Below are 23,262 nucleotides of genomic sequence, written 5' to 3' on the forward strand. Positions count from 1 at the left end.
ATTTTGAATCATGCCCATGCACTTCTAACCTTCCAATACATGCTTATTCCAGTCAGATATTGGTAAGAACAAATGGTCAACATACATCAACAATTGGTATAAACTTCATACATACTCTAGCAACACAAGCTTGAATAAAATATTTTAATGAGTCTTCAAAGGGAAAGCTTTAAAAATTATGTTTTCTTTTCCTTTTTATGATAACAACACAGAAATATAGAAGGAAATCCAGTAGGAAAACTTTAAAGACCAAATAAGATGGCCATAGCTGATTGACCTAATGTCTTGTCATTTAAGTTGCTAAGTTATCAAACCATTCAACATTTCTAGGCCCAGATCACCATAACAAACATCTCAAGATTATTCTCAAATGAATCTAAGTCAAATGGTTGCTGTAATGAAGAAGTTGTGTTTTCAGCTACAATTCACTAGAATAAAATCAGTTCTGTATCCTCATCTCTTTGGAAATCTCAGATGCTGCTCTGTAATTTCCACCATATTCTATTACCTTTTCTATCCTGACAACTGACCTGGAAGTTCTTCCCCCACATCAAGTAAAATTTTAGATACTATCTGGCTTTCATTACAGCTTCCTTGCTGTGGGTTAAAGAGTATGCTGTTTAAAATAGTGGCTGGAGCCCTTTGTCAAGATGCCACAAGGATTTTGGACAAGGTAAAGAATGTATTTATAAGTATATTATACAGGGATCAGCCTAGATTATCTATCACTTTTCTATCCCTCTGCCGTTAAGAAGTCAAATTCAAAGTATATATATAAAATACAATAAATCCCTTGGCTCTAGGTATATTCTTCATGCACTGCTAGTCAATAACATCTTACTGAGGTATCACTAACTTGAACATTGTCCCCAAATGAATAGGAAGGCAGTTGCTTCTCACAGTACACAAACATCTCTATTACCTGCCACAGAAATGCTATAATTATAGTCCCATTCCAAGTGTCTCTTCCTTACGCCACAAAAAGAGATCACCTTCCCTTTCTCTCTCTCCAGGGAAAGACCTCATTAAAACTAGTACTCTAAAATCAGGATCAGCCTGTAAGTTAACTTCTTATTTTTCAGATAAGGGGACAAATTTCCTACTTCGAATAGCCTATGCAACTCTGAGACCTACATCCACTAGAGTCACGCAAGAACATGAATTTTATTGAAGGGACCTAGAAAATAGAATTCTGGAGCTTCAGGAGACAAATGATCAATATTTCTTCAAGGATCTCATAGAATTTAGGAATCATATGGTTACATTACATCAGGGGTGTCCAGTCTTTTGGCTTCCCTGGACCACATTGGAAGAAGAATTGTCTTGGGCCACACATTAAATACACTAACAATGATAGCTGATGAACTAAAAAAAAAAAAAAAAAAATCACAAAAAAATCTCATACTGTTTTAAGAAAGTTTATGAATTTGTGTTGGGCCGCATTCAAAGCCGTCCTGGGCTGCATGTGGCCCATGGGCTGTGGGTTGGACGAGCTTGCATTTTATCTTGTAGTTAATTATAGTAAGCTCAAAACTTAAAGTATCTTAAAAAGAATAGAATAAAATCTCTCTAACTACATTAAAATAACCCTTTGAGAATAATCGATAAAAGTCAGGAGGTGCTCAATTAATGATGAAACCTACAAATAACTGAGCTTAATGGAGTGCAATGCCTGCGATGTAGCAAGCACTATGGGGCATTACCTTAGAAAGTGGAAGTTTTATACCTAATTGATTTCTCATGACTGTCAGCGTACCTGGCCCCTTTAAGTTATTTTATGAACTTGTCCCTTTGCGCCAACGACCAGAAAGGGCAGAAAGAAATAGGAATGGGGTGAGGAGGGATATATTGCTCAGCACCTACGCTTGTTTTTCTTTCTCAGAATTCGTCATAGGAAAGTCAAAAGATGGGGTGACCTGCCAAGCATCAAGGCCTGACCTTTAAGAACAGCTCCTACAGAGCTTAGAGATTTTCCAACTGGTGAGTTATCAAATGTAGGACTCTAAGTGAGTCAGTGTGTGCCAGGAAATGTTTCTCTAAAAGTTGAATTAACATGGCAGGGTTGGCTGATCACCTCTTGTCATTTAAATGATAGATTTCCACCCTGTACAACAACAGGCAAAGCGATTAAAGTAGGCCCTTTACCAAAGAATTCCTTGGATTCAATTATTAAAATTCAGCCCAGTTTTAAACTAACATATCTTTTCTAAGCACAATCTTGTCAGGGTTAGATTTGAGCTAAGTAATAAAGTAATATACAGATGAAACATGATTCTCATTTTCTGATTGGAGAGAGAGAGAAAAGTTAATGGACTTATTCCAATCCAGTAAGTCATTGGTGAGATGGGGAAAAAGAGATCATATTTCCTGATGCCCCTTCCTGAGCTTTACTCACTCAGTTTTTATCACTCTGTGGTTAAAAACGTATTACTATTTTACCTGCAAGCCACACACACACCACTAACTTATTTAAAGTCCCATTTAATGCTGATAAAATCGACATATGGTATCATTCTTGGTTTGGAGGAGTTTTCTGCCAAATGTGAGAATAAAGTTATATGAAAGCATAGAGATTAGGAGTGAACCAGTGAGGGGTACTGGGGTAAATATGATTAGCGACATAATTAAAGTCACGACCTTTCTAAAGAAGAGCAATGACCTTCCTCATCATAAGCTCACGATTTTAAACAGGAATCTTCCTCCCTGGTCTACCCTTCCATCTCAACTTTACTAAGTGACACAAATGACTCCTCTTCAAGGTTTACTTGGGACTATGGCCTATATATAATATAAGCACAGCAACTGAGCCTTTAATTCAGATGTTACTGTTTTCCTGCAAATACTCGTTTGTTTGAAGCCCCATGTATTTCAAGGTTTGGTGGAGTTTTGTAAGTAAGGAGGACTCTGTGCAAATGAAACTCCTACAAATTCCAGCCACCCAGTGGGGAGAAGGTCTCATCTCAGATTGCATCCATTGGCTACTGAACTCACAACAGAAATGACAAGACTCAACATCTTTTCAAACCTTAAAAAATTATAGTATATTTATGAGGTCAGTCTACTTGAACCATGATTTCCCTTGAAGACTACATTTCTCTTTTTCCCAGGCTTGCCTTGCCTCTCAGCAGCGCTGAGAAAGTAGATAAACAGTAATGTGATACCAACCGTGAACTGCTGGTTCTGTCGTCGCCGTTGTGTCTACAGACGGGAACAGAGGATTGGAGGAAGGGAAGAAACAGGAGGAACGGCATGCAAAAAAAGGGAAAATGGAAAAAAATGGAACAGATAATATATGAGCAAGCTTTCAAAGAACATCGCGTGACAAGCAATAATAAATGAAAAGCAAAAAGCATTTGAAGTGAGTTGCACTGTTTTAAGACATGCCTTGAGCTCAAAGCTGCGAGCCAGTGAGGAAAACAGTAAATTCTTTGGTTCTGGGGGTCTTGCCAGGACACATATATTTGCTAGTCAATAGTCAGGTGGACATGCAAAGTGATGAGAAACACCAGTGCAAACTCAGTGGCTGGTAGATGGCTCTTAACGCATCAAGGCTCAGGACTGCGACAGAAAAGCTCAGTCGAAAGGCTGGTTAAACAATGGATTCATAACATTCAAACATTGCCTTTGTTTTAACCCAACCCACCCGGGCACTTGGGCTTCTTGACTGCCAGTTAGGCATCATTGAATCAATCACACATTTAGGTTCCTCTTACTGCTTATGCTCAGATGCCTGTAGATGAATAGACAGGTTTAAGTTTTCCATCCAGTGTATTATTGCAGCACAATTAACCGGGAGGCCATGGCAATGAACATGTTCAAGGTTTTCACAGATTAATTTCTACACACACACACACACACACACACAACCATTCTTCACTCTAAAGCTCTTAATGTTAAAATCCAAGAGCAGAAGCCTTTCATGAAAACATCCAAGTTCACACAATCTGCCAAATGCCACTTCTAATCATATGACATTCCAAAAATTTAAGTATCCAGCCATCCTTTCACTCACAATTCAGAACCATGTTCACCGTTCTGAGGGGCTGGAAGTCCTGCTTTCATGGCTGGATTAGGAGAGAGTGCAGTTTTTTTTTCCCCCATTGCTAGATGAACTTGCTGTGGAAGGAAATGTGTTTTGTCTCTTTCTTCTTCTATTTCTGATGCTGTTCAAGTTTTCTCCTTCTTCTACCAGGCTTCTAAGCCAGGTTTGCTGTACTTGCTCCTGTTCACAAGAAATTCCTCCAAGGAGCTCAAGGAATTTTCTTTTCATTTTTGGCTACAGGGGAAGTGGAATAAATATCTAACAAAAGGCAGGGTGACATTCTTTTTCCAGAGTCATTTTCTCACTCTTCTAGTCAACCTCACCCAGGCACGTTCCTTCTACGATTCACCGCTGGCGAAAAGAAATGGTGATACTGAGACACAAGCTAGTCATCTCTAGTCAAATGGTGGTGGCTGAAGTAGGATTCTGGGTTAAACTGCAAGCAAGTAGTTCACTGTCCTTTTGCAGAATGCAGCTACTTAGCTGGTAATTGCTTTCATGAGCTGTGGAGACTCCAAAAGACTTTCTGATTCAACACAGGCAATGTTTAAATGCATTGGAACTTCATATGAAACTTTTCTGGGGGGTGCAAATGAGCCTGGTGCTTCTGATTTATCAATATGACACATGAATTCACACTGGCGTTCCCCTTCAGTTGGCATGCCTTCCTCAGGATCCTATACCATCAAAAATTAGATCCCTTCTAAGGAGCCAGAATTAACCAGAAGTCTGAAAGGCCAATGCAGCTTAATATTACTGATAGCTTAGTTTCTGAAGAATAGATGAAGGAAAGAGAAACATACAATATACCGTGTAAGAACAAAATACTTACAAGTCAAGTCTGTGTGCATAAAACAGCAGTAAAAAACAATATAGAACACTGTACAGTTGAAACACACTCTGTCACAGATTCTCCCGACACACATGACACATTTCCTTAGTTGAAACATCCAAGTGCAGCATTAGGTACTTTAAATTTGAGGGGCAGAATCAAATGCCCATTTGTACAGAAACATGTATATGATGTTAATACATTTTATAGATAGGCATTGGCTCGTTTCCAAAATTACAAAAAAGTAATCAACACTCTGGCTCATTATTTTTGTAGTAGCTCTTCTAATATGCTTTCTTTTTTTTTTCTTTTTTTTTTTTTTGAGATGGAGTTTCGCTCTTGTCGCCCAGGCTAGAGTGCAATGGCGTGATCTCGGCTCACCGCAACCTCCGGCTCCTGCGTTCAAGCGATTCTCCTGCCTTAGCCTCCCAAGTAGCTGGGATTACAGGCATGCGCCACCACGCCTGGCTAATTTTGTATTTTTAGTAGAGACGGGGTTTCTCCATGTTGGTCAGGCTGGTCTCCAACTACCGACCTCAGGTGATTCACCCGCCTTGGCCTCCCAAAGTGCTAGGATTATAGGCGTGAGCCACCGCGCCCGGCATATGCTTTATTTTCACCAGGTAAATAATTAAGTACAAGTGAAAGAAGGGCGGGGGGTGGAGTAAAACCTAAGGGTTAGAGTCATCAAAAATAATATCTGAGCATTAACCAATGACCCCAATTTACTGTCTTCCTACATCACAACATCATGTCAGCTTTAAGACGAAATTAAACCAAGTAAAGCTAGGCGTCTGCTCCTAGGTGGGTACTAGAAAATAAATGAAGGAAAATCCACAGTGCATCTTGCTTCCCCGTTCTGGGGATGGGAAATCCATCAATTGCACCCAAAAAGGGAGGAAAGGGGGATGTTGAGAAGAAAAAACACATTCTGAAATGGTTAACAGCAAACACATGTTCAAGTCAAACACACGATTACTGCAGCTGGAAATGGCAAAACCATGATCAGCAATGGGGTAGGAGACTGCAGCAGAAACACAGGCTGGCTACAAAGTTCAGAGCAAGATTGACGGTGTGTCTGGGGAGTCACTGACTCCATTTCTCTAAGAGCATCTGGAATGCTACTTGAACAGAGGTTAGTTTCAAGTAAAGAATTAAGAAAATATTCTTTAGGAGTAACTTTGTGCTCCCTGCAGGAGACCACTATGACAGAATCTAATTCTCCTTCATAATTGCATTATGACTTCATGCAGAAACCAGACACCCCGGCTCTGAAGTGAGTGCAACTCTGTGAGGCAGGATTTATTAGGGTATCTTAATCAGAAAACCGGAGAAATGTGCAAACATGCCCTGTGAATCAACTTGTGCGGTTACCATATTGTTGGGTAACATTCTAAGTGTAGAGGCAAAATGCAAATAGTAAAATTTCAATATAACTGATAAATGCTGCAATCAGCTTGAAAAATGAGAAAGTCTAATTGCCCTAACAAAGCCTTTTTAAAACTTCATCTTGCTGCTGCCTTAAAAAAAAAAAAAAAAAACCTTTGAGCTAGCTTATGAGAAAAACAGGTCACAAAAAATTGAGCTGGACTTATGGTGGTGTTGGGTTATATAGACATTTAAAAGGCCTAGCTGAGCTACTGTCTCTTATTTTAATTTTAATTACAAAGAGAGCAAATTTATTGTATATTTATTTTATATGGCCAAGAAAAAACAATCCCGTCTTCTTGAAAACCCAGTAAGTGTGTACGGTCGTAACAGTCACTCTCTGGCTATTTTATGAGTACAGTCAAACAAGGTATCCAAAGAAGGGCCCAGCACTCTTATTTGAAAGATGCACATTCTACTCAATATTGACTTATCTTCTTAGTCTCCTCGTCCTACAGTTTATCACACCCCATCTTCAATAAATGAAACATCACATACATTTATTGTTGCAGTATATTTACTGTCTTCCTACATCACATCATGTCAGCTTTAAGACGAAATTAAAAATAAAAAAATAAAAAAAGCTCTGACAATGTGTGAAATTAGAGACACTAGCAATTTAACTAAGTAGCAAAAAAAAAAAAAAAAAAATTACTGCAGGAGAGGCAGCTGGGCAATATTTAGTTGAAACAGTCATGTGTAAGCTCCACTGTGGCACATTCTAATCCTTTCATATGGATTCTCTCCAACTTAGAATTGTTCATTGAGTGTGACAGACTGGGGGTTTAAAACTAATCCATAAATTGGTCCATGGTCTCAAACACAACGGGTGCCATAAATGAAAATGAAAATCCTAGAACAAAATTAAATTCACAACCTTAAATATTTTTTCCCCCAATTGACCTGTGGTGCTCCTGCTTTACAATGCACAGACTTGCAAGCCTGCATTTTGGGGTGTGTTTGAGTAAGGTGTACATTAAAAAAAAATGCACGGTGTGATAACCCACAATCTACTCAAAACCAGAGCTTAATTGTAAAAAAATTAAATTCTCTCATTTTTGATTGTCATAAGCCTAAATGAAAGCATACTAAGCAGTTAGACATATTTTAATACACTTTCTCCCAGTTTCTTTTCTTAACTAAAGTCAATAAGAAGCCAACGGGTTTTCTTAATTGAATTCCCCTTCGGTTTGTGTTATGGAGGTGCTTTAAATCTAGACACTAGGATAGGCAAGGAATTCCCCTGACAATTTTATTTTCATGGCTGTGCTGTGCTGGCCAATATATATTAAATATATGGGTTTTTTTTTTCCTCTTTCAAGTTATTTGAACTTGATCGAAAACAAAAATAACTGCCAGAAAATTGAACTCTGGAATTTATTTTCTCCTAGTTTCCTGGCTAATTCTTTCCATCCATGTTATGTTTTAATCAAACTCCCCTGTCTTAGGGATGGGAGAAGTGGATAGGAACGGAACGAAAACTAAAAGGCCCAAATAGGAGAGCCAGGATAAAGCTCTCTTCCTTGTTAAAGTCACCTCCCCTGTGAGTGAAGAGATTGTGTGCTACAGAACAGCAGGAACAGGGGACGATTTTTTTTTTTGGATAAGCAATTTCAAGTTTTGTTAAAAGCTTCTTCAGAATTGTTCACTCGTGCTGTTGTGCCCCTGAGATCTTTTCATTTGCAAACCAGATGTTCTGCAAAATAATAGGAATCTGTATAGTGGTTTCATTTAACAAGAAAAACAATTCCTATATCATGTTGTGTGTGAATGCTCAGTGGAAGGGGGTACAGATAAGAGGAAGGCATAGGAAAAGAAGAGGGTGTTGCCAGGAGGGTAGTGACGGAGAGAGGAGAGAGGCTGTCTATAAGTTGTAGCACATTTTTAAGTCTTGGTAAATTTTGTGTTAGGTATGGGAGGGTTGAGTCCTTCAGTCAAGTCTTTTATTTTTTACTACCAAGATAGCTCTAAACATCACTTTTTAATTCTGGGAAACCTGTATTCACAGTATTATTTGTTTGCACTGTTGATAGGTCTTTAGTATGAAAACATGTCACATTTTTATCTCCAGGATTATTTTTAAAATAAAGAGCATAAAATTATTGAAATTACGATAGAGGCATTAAAAACTTTTCCACTCGCATCATATTTCTCATTAATTTTTTTTAAAAATGTGGAGTCAGGTGGCCTCCATCACTGTAGTATTCAAGTCTTTTCTCATTCCCTCCTAAATCAATATGGTCAAAAGCTGGTTAGCTATGTTGTTATTTGTAACAGGTTTACAATCATCAGAAAAAAAAAATGTAGACACTTAAGACAGTATGAAGAAAAATGGACACACACTTTTTGGAGTAAAAACTTGAAAAGGTGGCTTATTACATAAAAGGTGGCTCATGAGTACTAGTGCTCCCAAAATATTCTTGTCACTAGGCATACTGGCATATCAATAACACTTGATGAATATTCAATAAATGCTGAATGAAAAATAATCTTAATGAAGTAGATGTCAACTCTAGAAAAAAAGGCAATTTAGCAAACATTCTGGGATGAAGATGTATATTTCCTAGCAAGAGTGGCCTAATCTATGCCTGGAACATAAATACACGCAAAATAAACACACATTGAAGATAGATGCTTGAAGTAACATTGGACCTTCATGCATAACTTCCAAAATGCCATCCTTTCTTATCCACATTTTGTCCCTTCTTTGGTGGCACAGACCAAAGTCCACTGTGACACTCTCCTCAGTGTCTATGGCACCTTCTGCCTGTGCCACCGAATCGCCCCAATTGCACAGTATCTCTTATTGGGTTCCAACGTGTGTAACCTGTTCTCGCAACCATATTATAAGGGGTTTAGGGAGTATTTTGTCTCCATAAGCACTAGCATAGTGCTGTACATATTATGGGCACTCAATATTTGTTGAGTGCATAACTAAAAGCAGACCAGCTCTTGAACCATCAATGCAAATATCAATAGCAAAGAGTAGGAATCATTAGGCTAAGACCCTGGGGAATAGCCAGCTCTATTTGGAGGAAAGCTCTCTATTATCATTTAGATGGTCATGACGTAGATTCAGTCTTAAGGACAGATGTGCTTCTTTGCTCTGTACCTAAGGAACTAAAAACATGTGCTTTGGTGTCAAGTTTCCCAATTGGGCATATTCTATAAATATCACTGAAGGATAAAGGCTATACCCACCTTCTTTATTTATGTGATCTAATCCACATTACATATAACAAAAGCTTATGATTTCAGGCTATAAAAGCCAAAAATAATAATGTGGGCCTAGGGGTAGGAATCATTTGCTACAAGGTATATTGGTTTTTGAGTACTTAGATACCAATAAGAAAAGCCTGGCTATTTTCTTTTCCTAGGAACACAAAATATTTAATTGGGTACATACTTTTAAAAAGAGGAAAACTCATTTAGAAATGACCTACTTCATTCTTATGAAAGGATTTTTTAATATGTTTCAGAATTTGGCCCTATAGCTATTCATTTCTTATTCTAAGGTGGTTTTAATTTTTTAATTTATGACAGTCACACGTATAGTGTGACCTCCAAGTTGAACTCCTCCCAGCCTGGATTTTCTCTGTAAGTTGCTAAGAGTATTTAAAACTGAGTGTGGAGTCCTTTCTACGATATTCCTTATCAAGCATCTAACTCAAGATGCAACCAGGCAGAAACAAAACAACAGCCACGCTAACTAGGAAGGGAAACGCAACATGTTTTCCTGAGATGATTACAGGAAAAAGTTGATCCAACTGGAAGACAGGGGCTAACACTATTATAGAAATGGGTAAGTTTATGTACACCTAACACACAAGTCAACTAATTACAAAGAAAGTTAAAAACAAGACAGAACAAACACTCCCTACTCACCCACACTCCCCCCACCTCCCTCTGCCACCCCAGCACGGCAGTAAGTTTTTCTTCTCTTCTAGTTTTTGACAGGAATCTGTGTGAAGGACTCTTACCCGGGGTAATGGCTGGCTGTCTCCATCTTTTAACAAAGGATTCCAGGGGCAATTTAAATTATGCAATTTATGCTTCCATATGACAGCATATATCTTCATGAATGAAACCGCATGGACAATTTGACACAATAAAAAAAAAAGGAACAGGAGCTTGCCAATAGCAATAGTTGAAACAGAAATATATGGTCAGAATATCAATATACAGGAAAGATAAGAGACTCCAGGGAACCTCGTGGCAAATCATAGTGAGGCTCTGAATGGCTCCCAATCCAAAACTGTTTTATAGTTGGAAAAAAATTTTAATGATACTATAATGGCTTCATGGTTTTAAAGCCACAACAAGTTGATATGGCAAGTTGACACTAAATACAGATGCTCCTTGACTTACGATGGGGCTATGTCCCAGTCAACCCACCCTAAGTTGAAAACATTGTAAGTTGGAAATCCATCTGATACACCTAACCTACCAAACGTCACAGCTTAGCAGAGCCTCCCTTAAACGTGCACAGGACACTTACATTAGCCTAGAGTTGGGTAAAACCATTTAACACAAAGCCTATTTTATAAGGTGCTGAAGATTTCATGGAATTTACTGAATACTGTACTGAAAGTGAAAGGCTGTATGGGTACGGTTTCTGTTGAATACGCATTGCTTTTGCACCGTCCTAAAGTCAAACAATTGTAGGATGAACCATCATAAATCAGGGGCTGTTTGTATTCCTTTCAGTACTTTAGAGACTACAAAAATTTCTCCCTAGATAAGGCCACACTGAGATGGGTGCCTTCATGTGTAACTCTCCAGACCTGCTCCGTACAGGGTAAGCAGGAGGCAGAAAACGCCCTGTGCTCCCACCCATGAGGGGTGTGATTCTGGGTGGGCAAAGCAGAGTCAGATTGGGCTTATAATTCTTCTGTTTGAAGGGTCTCCACGACGAAGCTTTAACATGTTTCAAGGAAGTCAGGTGACTCAGAACAGAATGCCAGTCTGTCTTCCTAACAAGGGGAACAATTTGATTATCCTGGTTACGGAAGATAAAAGATAACACTGGAACATTTCCTTTCAGAGAAATCAGAAATCAACTATGACTTCTCAAGTTTAAAAATATTTTTCTATTGCATGTGTACATTTTTCTTGTAATGAAACTTTGACCTAGGGAATGGGTTTCAGTTATTGCATTTGACTGGGAGAAAAGAAATAGATGACTGTGGACTTCTTCTTCTTCTTCTTTTTTTTTTTAAAGCTCAGGCTTTATGTTACTGTCACCGAATTTGGCTGTTGCAGCTTTGAAGGCTAATGGTGGCTGTAATGTACCAAACAGTGCAAGAGAGAAGAGGAGTGGACATTAATTTAGCTATCTATTTGTCAGGATTCAGTCTGGAAGATTTTTTAGGAACTAATCTAAATCTAGGGGATAGCCTGGACCTTTAAAATGGGACACAGAATCATTCAGCTGCATAACCTTTAATCTGTTTGGAGAAAGGAGCAAATGTTAAATTCTACAAGTGTACTTTCTGGGCAAGATAAATATATAAGACTGCTTGTTAAGACACAGTAAGCCTAGAAGATCACATCCATTAAGGCAACGAATTCTACAATGTTGTGTTAGTAGCAATTTTAGTTTAACTACTCTTGGGTGTGCCAGTGAGATTCTGGGCATTCATTACCACAAATGTATTTTATGTGCAGGGAGGATTCAACTGCTAACATCAAGAGGCTAAAGTGCATCTATGAGATCATCTTACATTACCTTGAGCCGAGAGGCCAGTAGCAGAGAGACAGAAGCAAAGACAAGTTTCTGTTAGAGGTAGCTTTGATGTGGACAGAAATAGAGCATTGTTTATTTTTAAAATTTCCTCTTAAATGGAGTCTCTGCAGTTGGAACTGTGATAACAGTGAGTTGTAGCTGTTTGAGGACATAAGATTAGCTTTAGTCTGGAGTGAAGGATTAAGAGCTGTGAACTGAAGCGACTCTGCTGAGTTGCTGAGATTGATTGTGAGGGGGGAGGAGTTCAGCGAGTGTTAAGAAAGGTCTTAAAAAAAGGCATAAGCTAGTGAGAAGGCCAGCCGCAAATGAAAAGTGTTGTTCCATATAAAAGAGAAATGTGGTGTTTATATACCGCATGAATAAGGTCTCGACTGCCTTAAAATGTAAAACCTGGATAGCTACCTAGCTGGCACCTTCTAGAATGAGTGGTAATAAATGCTGGCTCATACCTGGGCAAGTTCTGCAAAGACGAAATAGACTGCTGATATGTTTTTTTAAAGGGTTAACATATGTAGGGCAGTGGAGAATTAGGCAATACATTTTATACTAATATCTAAAGGGCCCTTCACAAGAGTACAAGTCTAATTTGGTTTATGAACTGGGTAAGAGGCAAGAAATCTGAAAAGGTAAAAATCTAGTTCTTAGTATGAAAAGCTGATAGCACGGTTACTCTGGAAATCAGAGTTAGGAAGAAGCATCTTTGACATGCGTATGAATGGTATAGAAAATGGAAGGAATCAATTCACTAGGCCAACAAACTGAGTTTACTTAAGTTTACAGAGGGAAGTAACAAAGAGCCAAAACAGAAACACACACAGACAAGAATCTAGGAAGTAGCCTGGTTGGAGCTGAGTTTAGAGTGAGACATGAAAACCAATTGATGGATTTTCAGAAGATTTCAAATTAAGTGCTGGCACTGATGGTTTTGTAACCAATGTTGAGAAGCACTGGCTTCCTTAAGGGTTCTCTTTGTTCCACTGTAATGGGTAGAAAAGTGAAGAAAACTGAGAGTAGGCAATCTATTGCTATATTCTACCAACTGATGAGGCCTCCTCTTTCTTCGAACACTTTGAATTTTCATCATCTCTGTCTTATTGACTCCCATGAAAACTGGAAATGTCTCCAGCATGTCAATGAAAAGGAGAGCAATGATATCTAGGGTGCTAAAAAGGAGCTGACCATGAAGGGTAGGGAGTCAAATACTCAGTGTTCATAAAGGAGTCCAGTCCTTGCAGTCTCACCAGTTAACAAAATGCAGTGGAAAAGTTACTCTTTCAAGAGATTTTTTTTTTTTTTTTCTCACAGAATAATTAATTTCACATGTTTTTGTGGTAAGTCCCTGTAAACACAGGTTGGGAAGGCCTTATCTATGGAAATCCTTCATGTCAAGTGGACATAGTACGGCAGGAAACTTTCCTACTTAGGTAGGCAGAGGAAACCCCATGGCTCCCAGACGAGCCACATCAAGCAGTATGAGCGAGCCACTGGATGCCAGGAAGGGCTGGATGGCATGCCACCTCCCTCAGTGACAGAAACGAGAGACAGTAAAACTCATGCTGAATAAGAGTTTCAGACAGTCCAAAAAGATAAAGCCGCAGAGTTAGAACCACAGTGGCTGCCTCTTCCACTCCTCCAATATGTGACCGAGGGCAGGGAGCGGCACGCGAGTGCTCAGCATGGAAAAGACAGTGACTCCCTCTGATCTCTTGTGACTACCTAGGCAACACAAACAGGTAGTAACACTGTCAGCGGGTACTCTCTGGAGCAGGAAGGATGACTATGCATTTAGTAGCATGGCCCAAATAGGCACATTGAAGTTAGGTGTGTATATTTTCCCTTACATGGACTGAGATGAAACTAAGACAGAGACAAGATTGAAAGCCACAGTACTTACCATTTCATCAAACATGGCTAAGTAGAAGCTATAGGCGTGTTCTCTAGCAGCCAGCTGCCATTTTCCCTAGCATTTTGCTTTGAATAGTGATGCTTCAAAAAGAATTCTTTTATGCATAAGCTGCAAAATATCTGACGTACTGTTAAATGCTTGGATGTTTCTGAGGTCCTTAAGATTCAACTTAAGAACATAGTATCTAATGTCGCTGGAGTTCCAAAATAAAGGAACAATTAAATTTCAAGGATTTAAAGGGAACTTTTTGGCTTCTTTTTATACATACCAGAAAGACAATATACATTCAGGACATTTTCAATGGTAATGAAGGTACCATACCTGTGATGATGGTAAGGATGGTGGTGGTGGTGGTGGTGGTGGTGGTGGTTGTTGTGGGAGGAGGGATAGTTGTGGGGGGATCTGGATAGAAAAAAAAAGGAAAATCAAACCCACAATGCTGAACACAACAATGACCAGTAATGACAAAACAAAGGCATGAGGACATTGAGATGTTTGTTTGATGGCTTCCCCCTTTAAAACCAAAAGTTCTTTCCCTGCAAGATTTATGTCTTGTAATTATATCCCAAAGCCTTACTTGGAAGAGCTGAGAAAAGAAGAAAAGAGAATTTTCGTTAATGAAGTGAATTAGGGATGAGGAGATGTGAAGAGAGGGGAAGAAAAATCAAAACATACAACACCCCTCTTCCCTACCAGATTTCAAAGGTGAGGTTAAATCAACTCAGTACCAAGAGGGTACAATGACTGCCATTTCGTTTCAGCTTTTACAGATGGGAGGAAGGAAGAGGAGGTGGTGCTGCTCTATTAGGGGGCTCATATCAGCCAAGGATGAGTGTGCCCCTGCACACTTGCTCTCTGTGACTGTTAAATTCATTATTCTCCATCAATACATCCCAGCAGGAAGTAAAACTACTTCTACACTCATAATAAATACAAAGAAGAGAGAATGTCACCAGTAAATATCAAGTTCCAGGCATGTGAGATTTTACTGAGATTTTATTTTTTAAAAGTCAATAAATTTTACAACTTATAAATATTAATAAGTTGCCTTTGCTCATATTAAAAGCTTGACCTAAGTGGACTACAGTGATAAAACTGAAAGAACGTTTTCCATCTTGTAAACAAGAGAACTAAATATAAATGAGACTCGACCTTCAAAGCCAGGAACCTGATAGGGAACCCTCTGTCAGATATTTGATATACTGTATATTCTTCTATCGTCTCAAAAATTACTTGGAGACAAGGGAAGGGCAAATATGAAAGAGAAAAAAAATTCTAAGACCAAATGATCAAACTGAATGTGTTAAATTGTCAGCAAGACTTTGAACTAAGCAATCATTCTGCTATAATAGAGCATAAGATGATTTGAAAGCTTTTGATTTTAAATTTTATCTAAAGCACATCAACTTTTTCTCCCTGACACATCTGGTGTCCTTTTATCTTCAAGTGAGCTCTCAGATTGTCTAATTAATACATCAAAACTTTAATTATATACTGCACCTTTATTGGGCTTGGTGCAACTTCCCAAAAGTTTATAAAAATATTATTTTGGTGCTTGGTTGCAAAGTCTACTTAAAATGATTCCTACCATCGATCAACAATCTGAGGTTTTAATTTTCTTCATAAACTGCTTCTCTCACACAAACATACTTGGATGAAATTAACAGAGAAGAAGCTACCGTTCTGTTCGATGGGAGGCTCCGTTCCTTTAAGTTGGGGATACAAGCAGTTTACATTTTTATTTTAAAGGAGCCTCACAGAAGTCCAAAAAAGCATGTCATTTAAAAATAATCTCATTCTCCTCCAAGAAGTAAAAATGATTAAGTTAGTAATTTTAAACTACCTGTTTAAAAGAAAGGCAGAATGAGAAATGCAGTGATTCAGGCCATATGTTCAGTCTTGCTCCTTCACACTTTTTACGGAGGCCACAGGTGGGGAAGCATTTTGTGAGCTGGAAACTCATTTGGATGCACCTACACACCTGCTGCAGGTGCCAGTGCAGATACAAATGAACCAAGTGCACTGACCCCTGAGCCCAGCACTAAAGACATCCCGCTCCCTCCACTACACAACTAAACTATATCCAGAGAGGTGCCTGCTGCCCTGCACGGGGTCAGTTAATGTGATTTTTCTGTTTTGCTTGAATTACTGTATCTACCACTGAAAAGGAACATTTGTGCCTGGGAGATTTTCCCTGATATACTATAATCCTATTTCTTTTCTTTTTTTTTTTTTTTAGATGGAGTCTTGCTCTGTCACCCAGGCTGGAGTGCAGTGGCATGATCTCAGCTCACTGCACCCTCTGCTTCCTGGGTTCAAGCAATTCTTCTGCCTCAGTCTCCTGAGTAGCTGAGACTACAGGCATGCACCACCACACCCGGCTAATTTTTGTATATTTTTTAGTAGAGACGGGGTTTCACCATATTAGCCAGGCTGGTCTTGAACTCCTGACCTTGTGCTCCGCCTACCTCGGCCTCCCAAAGTGCTGGGAGTACAGGCATGAGCCACCATGCCTGGCCTATAATCCTATTTCTGCACCTATTCTAAAGTATTGACATAAAGTGTGTGATGTCCACAATACAATAAGAGTAGATCTGAAGGTGATTTGAAAATATGATTATGAACCAAGGGGTAGACCAGACTAATGAAGGTCATCAGTCCCTCCCATTTTGTGCAAATCACATGCTTTCAATTATCTTTATCACGACTGGGGCAACTGTTGTCCTTCACATCTGGCTAAAGTGACCTGAAAGAATTAGATTCCCTTAACAGGTTTAATAACCTCAGTGCTTAGATCATTTCTAGCAATAAGAGCAATGTGAGGCCACTATTTAAGAAAGTACAGAATTGGAGTTAATGAGCTGTGTTTGACATGTAGAGGCTAAAAGAATAAAACCAACTGGGGCTCAGGCACTAACCAGCTAGATTCTTCATGTGTAGAAGTTGCTTCCAGAGAGTTAAACTATATGGAGGCATGCCAACTTTTAGTTCATAAAATACTTCCAAAATTACGGTAGTAATACAACAAATCAGCTTTGGAAAGAAAATCTATTCAACACCTTCCCAAAATGCTAGAGTATTTTGTTAGTAGACTAGTAATACCTTAGGTGAATATTCTAACCTGTCATCTCAAGTATTGTTACTAGGACTGACTAGGGGAGGTAGGTAGTATATTACGGATCTAGAAAGTCCTGAGACAGGGATAGGTGTACCATCTTGGATTAGGGAGACATGTATATGTAGCTGTGCCTGCCTTCAATGGGTGGATCCCTATATTTCTTGGCTTTCAAATAATGTACTGTGGCCCAGACAGTTAATTCTAAGAGGATCATCTCATATTGAAGGGGATTGTTCTATTGGAAAGCAGTGAGAATAACAGAATATACAAAGAAACACAAACTTTGTTGTGGACTTTAGAGCCAAAGTATTTTGGTTCTAAAACACATTTAGAAACCTGGTGAAGTTGGGGAAAACTGTGGGACCTTTCTGAGCTTCAGTTTATCATCTGTAAAATGGGATCATGATAATGCCTGCCTCCTGGTGTTATCGTGGAGATTATAGGAGACCATGCATGTAAAATCGTTACCATAGGGCATGGAATAAAGTGAGCACTAAATAAATGCTAGCTATAAACTACTATCCAAAATTATTCAAATATAATCAAACCCACAAAATGTTTCTTCTCTTGAAATGCAGGAGCAGTAAGTACAATAAATCAAACTGTTTTTCCAGATAACTTAGTGTTCTGAATCAAGGAGGCACATGACAGACTAATGGAAATTTGTTACTGCTTTTTATAATCTGCAGATTGTAAAGAGCTGGACTGAAAGCCAGTAAACCCGGGCAACAGCAATATCGGGGACTCCCATGAGGCGCAGGCCCTTGTGTGAAGAGAGCACATGCAGAAAAAGGGAGGAATGTTCTTTTCACCCCCACCGAGCAGTCTGTGGAAAGAGGTGGTTCTGCATATCGCCAGCTGGAAACGGGCCATGCTGTGCCCTCTCTCACCTACGTAGAAAAGCTGTTCACTTCACATGGATTTCCTTAACTACTGGGAGAATTAATGTTATTATGTGTGAACTACAGACAACATTGGTAGTGCATAAAGACAAAACATACTTCAGAAGTCTACAAATAAGGTGATTAGATGTGATCTTTTAATTTTGCATTATGCTAGGAAAAAAATCTCAGGTATAGGCTGAGGATTATATTTTAATATCCATGCAGATACGGTGTAAAGCACGCTTCTATTTGATTAAAAGGACTGCCACTCCTATTTCCTTCATAAGGAAAGTATCCTGGTTTTAAGACACTATGGTGTGGATATTTCATAGGTATAATTTATGTGTATCTAAACATTTATTCACATATACTTATACTTATAAATTGGATTATTTACACTGCTAACATGAAGAAAAAAATGCCCCCTTCACACAGACACATATTCAAATATTTATAACACATTGAAATGTCGATGCCTCTGGTTACTCATTCTTTGTCATGTCAGTTCATGGCTATTTCCTGGCATATGAGGTTTCAATAGAAAAGAAGAGACTTAATTTGATATTATAAAACTAGAGAGGAGGTGCACACCTCAACTAAATAGAAAATATTCACCATTCGCAAAATCAACAGTAAGTTATAAACAGGAAGTAAGTTTAAGATGCCTGGAATGTAGTAGATGCTCAATAAATATCTGTTGACTAGAGAATAAAATTCATGAGGTTTTAATCATCCTGAAAATCGATATTAACAAAACAGACATATTTTTTTAAAAAGGCTTTTGTCCCGAAGCAGTAGCTACCGGTGGTTTATGTAGCTACAAAGGACCTTGTATTTGTTCTGAGTATTTACTGGCTTGCAACATCTTTTGAAATTTAATAGCCTCATGCTGAAAATAGAATAGTTCTGCTCATCAAAGCAGGAGAAAGGCTAGCCCAGGTATCATAGGAAAATACCACTGGGAATAAACTTTCTGAGCTGAAAAGCCACTAATTGGTAAGGTTGAATGTTTCAGTCATTACTTCTAACATAATCTCCATGGCATGTGCCCGAGGACACAGCTTTCCTTCTCAGCATGACCAAAGACTGTAATCTAGTAGAAACCCCCACGATTAGAGGGAGAGAAGAAAAGTCACTATCCCAGGTGGAGACACTAGGGTCCACCTCAGGCCAGGCTTCTTTAAGTTCTAGAAGGAAACCAACTGGTTTTTGATTTTCAACTTGACCAAAAGCTTTGGGAGTAAATCACAAGTAGCAGCTCCATGTGACTGACTCTAGTAGAAGAGCATTTTATCTTCTCACGTACCGTATACATACAGCATATAATCCGAGTGAGCTTTCCCCACTATGTTTGAAGCTTCACAGCGGTATGTACCATTATCTGTTTTGTTTAGGTTATTGATGAACAGGTTGGGCCCAGACAGTACGGCGTGTTGAGGCATTTCATCATCGACTCTCACCCAAGTTACCATCACAGGCCTGCAGGGAGAAGGGGAGGAAGACAAGTCACATTATCGTTTCCCATTAAGATGTCTGCATCAAACTTCTCACCCATGCATTAAATGAATCACATGCAGGGTGGCACAATTAATGAGGACCTACTGGAGATATTTTAAGTTCACAGAATTTACAACTGTGAAGTCTCCAAAAATCTGTTTGGTATACAATTTTTTCTTTTAAACATGATCAGGTGTTGAAAAACTTTGAACAGACCACAAGCAGGAGTCTCATTATTTCCAATTCATCTTCGACAAATCAGCAAATAAGTGTGCGCTAGTTTTATGCCCTGCTGTGTGGTTTCACACCAATTCGGGCAGGACAGAGCTCACCCATTGTTAACATCCCATTAATTAGGAAAGAAATCAAGTTCTTGGCTAGTGATACACACATTCATCTGATGGTTACTCACACACCAAGACTTGCTTAGAAGCCTCTTGTGATACTTAAATGGATTTTGAGTTTCACCAAAAGGAATGGACTTTTATATCTGAATAGTGCTTTTCTTGGGCCTCTGTTTGAAAAACCACCTTTGATTCTGGAAAGACGTAATCATTTCCTCTTGTCCTTAACCTCTCCCCATAACCTGCCTCCCCCTACCCAGAATGCCACCCTGTCTTTGATGCCCTGGTCCACCACGTCTATCTGTTTTTTGGCAAATTGCCTTCTTTCCTGGCTCTCCAAAGCCTGCATATTGCAAGAACTTTCCCTGTGTGTGCACCTGTAGTGCCCAAAGCTTGTGGGTAGGGCTTTCAGGCTAATCACCATGGAATGCATTCCACATGGATCCCTTAGGGCCCAGGGCATCTGCTCACCAGAGACAAGTTTGTTTTAGTGATTTAAAGTACCACACTTGTATCCATCGGGAAAAAGCAAATTTCATAAGATTTGCCAAAGCTAAAAATGCATACACACCAAGTATCTTTTGAAAACTTCCATTCTTCAAGGCATTTCCCTCAACCTCCTACGAAGTTGAGGCTACATTTAGAATTGTGCCTGAAAACTTTCATTTTGAAGGAAGGACAACAGAGATCCAGCTCAGAAGTGACTTCCTTCCAGTTCCTACGGCTGCCTCTAGGAGCAGCGACACGACAAGAGAACCATGCTTAATGAAGAACGGATCCTCAAGTTAGCCCTGTCAAGTAGCATTCCAGTTTTCAAATGGGATGTGAAGTTCCAATTTTTCTTTAATTACACATGGGTTTGTCATCACAACCCAGTAAATTATTTAAAAATTAGTACTGCATATGTCCTCCTTGTAGGCAATGGCAAATGGGCCTGCCTGGCAATCAGACCTAATGTCCTGCTGCTTGACAGCTGAAACAATCAGTAGGGGTAAGTGCTGAGAATATTCACAACATTTAATGGCAAGTTAAATTACCATTTTTATTGTATGCAATTTCTTGAGAAAATAAATAGGTAATATGCTAGAAGGGATAGCAGTAGAGTAATGTGAGCTTGCTCACACAACCATATACTAGTTCCTATTTGAAAGGAACAAACAAATCCCTTCTCTGGCATAAATGTCCTGAAGGAAACATGTAATTTACTGTCCCCGTGGCACATTCAATTGAACGCAGTACCTTCTTCAGGGGAAAAAGACAAAAATAAAGTATAGGTTAGCAAGCCATATACTGTAACTGTGGTTAATGTGGCCGAACACAGGTACTGCAAGTGGCAAGAGGCCTCTGAGAATTTTTTTTTTTTCTTCCTCCATTGGATTATTTTTGAAGAAAGCGGCTAATTAGGGAATAATTCAAACTGTTTACAAAAAGAAAGATCTGAATCTTTGGCAGTGCTCAAAAGAGAAAAAGATCACTCTGCTGAAGCTTGAAGCATTCAAAACCAAATAACTTGGGAACACCAGAGGGAAAGTGAAACAGAACCAAGACCACTTTCCACCTCCTAAAGGTCATTTAAAACGCCACATGGTTAGCACAGAGGGAAGGAAATTCCAGCACATGGAGCGGTAAGTACAAAGATAGGGAGGGTTGAAATGAGAAGAGAGAACCAACAGCAGCCAGAGCCCCCTTTGGCTTTCTGATCTCTTGTCATAGTTCACTCCTGAGTTAAAATAGGGAGGCTTCTTTCCAGAGATTTCTGGGGAAGCTTTGTTAAGATGCTCTGAATTCTTTATATGAAAACTGTGATGATGCTGGCTAGCAAAACTCTTTGAGGGAAAAAAAAAATCATACTACGGGGACAGCAGAGGGAGCTCAATGCTGTTTTTTGTTAGGTACCACTCAAGTTTGAGTGCCCTTAATCCCAACATTGACCTATTAGTTCATTTCATGAATCCTCAACTTGCTTTTTCCCCTAAGAAACAGAAACAGTCAAAAACAATCTTTACTAGAAACACAAAAGAAGTGTCCCCTGCCCACTAAGTAAACGGAATTAATAGTTAAAGTGGTGCCACTGTGTGGCTTTTTTTGTTGTATTAGTGATGATACATGTAGTTCCTCTAATTCACTTTGGATCATTTCACAGGACAACTCAAGTGGCTCCTTTATACTTTCAATAAAATAACAGTCTTAGTTGTTTCTTCTTTTTCTCTTATGAAGTGGCACATATATCCTCCTTAAGAAAAGTTCCTGAGCTTTTCCTTACTAACAAAAATACTTCTGGGAGTCACGTATGAATGACACTTTTCTTTGAGGGAAGAAGATGCAAAATTAAAGGTAGGGCAAATTCATTTGCCTACAGCTGGCCCTAAACATAGCAGCTTAATGTAAGTCTTAAAACCATCTTTGTAGCAGCTTACACATTAACACAAAAGGTGGCAGATATATCATTAGATTGTGGGGACACCAAGAATTTATTAGGATTATTCTTGCATGTGAGAGAGAAAATAGTCCTGACAATCATGTTGATGATAATAAAATAGAATTAGCTGAGATTTCAATCTTAGCTGGCATTTAATTTTTCTCCCAGTTCTGACCATTAAGAACTATGGATATTTATTTCCCCTCTCACTGAATATTCTTTAGTTCCTGAAAAACCATCCATCCTTTGCAGCAGGAGACAGGTGACAGGCCAAGGACTGGTGAACGCATACGTCTGTGTTGTGGCATTTACTGCGCACGACCCTCTGCCAACCTTGTCCTTCAGAACTTACTGGGGCTTCCCGATGGCTTCACATGTTAACTCAAGCGCGTCCCCTTCCCGGGTTAGGCCTTGTAGAGGATAAGTCATCTGAATATGCACTTGAGGCTTATCTGTGTGACAACAACACAAAGTATAATGTTTAGCAAATGATATCATCAGGCAAAATCAGACTCACACACTGCCTCAAAACCCACAGTACCAGTCCGGCACTTACTCTCTCCCATCCGATGCTTTCAGGAACACCCTTCTAATTAGTTAGTAATCCTGGCATTTGCTCAAATTAAATTGACTAATAACTCTAAGGAGTGAACCGCAAATAGATAAGAGATTCACGAGCCAACTGCGCCACCTCAAACATTTCCTGTGAAATACAGTTTGTTACACTGAAGTTTATCTCCAAACTCACTCAAGCTAAAGGAAACTCATTTGCCTTCATGCTGAGGTGAAGCCATAGATATTTGTGGTGCTCAGAGTTGATACATTTTATCATATATCATATATTACTATGTGACAATATGTTGTGACACTGCATGTTAATAAGTTTGCCTCTTCTATGTTCTTGCTTTCAAATGGGAAAGGCAGAACTTCTGAATTCCACTCAAATGACTTCAAGGAAAAAGAACTGGGACATTTTGGGAGCCCTCCCAGGGAAACGTCTTTGACATCTCATTGCAAACATTAAAAAGAAAAAATACTGACATTTA

General features: G+C 39.1%; 1 protein-coding gene across 4 annotated transcripts in view; it reads right to left on the reverse strand.

The window, feature by feature from the left end:
• CADM1 (cell adhesion molecule 1) overlaps nt 1–23,262 on the reverse strand; it is a 330,900-nt gene that overhangs the window by 18,826 nt on the left and 288,812 nt on the right. For 2 of the 4 annotated variants that reach the window (XM_015115760.3, XM_002799800.4), the window contains exons 6-9: nt 22,569–22,668; nt 19,263–19,435; nt 14,276–14,356; nt 3,166–3,198 (exon numbers count right to left, since the gene is read on the reverse strand). In XM_015115760.3, coding sequence (XP_014971246.2) covers nt 3,166–3,198; nt 14,276–14,356; nt 19,263–19,435; nt 22,569–22,668 — 387 coding nt within the window. The remainder of the gene's footprint in view (nt 1–3,165; nt 3,199–14,275; nt 14,357–19,262; nt 19,436–22,568; nt 22,669–23,262) is intronic. The other 2 variants (XM_002799802.4, XM_002799803.4) reach the window with 2 other exon arrangements.

This window comes from Macaca mulatta, chromosome 14 (genome assembly GCF_049350105.2).
Source record: "Macaca mulatta isolate MMU2019108-1 chromosome 14, T2T-MMU8v2.0, whole genome shotgun sequence".
Taxonomy (NCBI): domain Eukaryota; kingdom Metazoa; phylum Chordata; class Mammalia; order Primates; family Cercopithecidae; genus Macaca; species Macaca mulatta.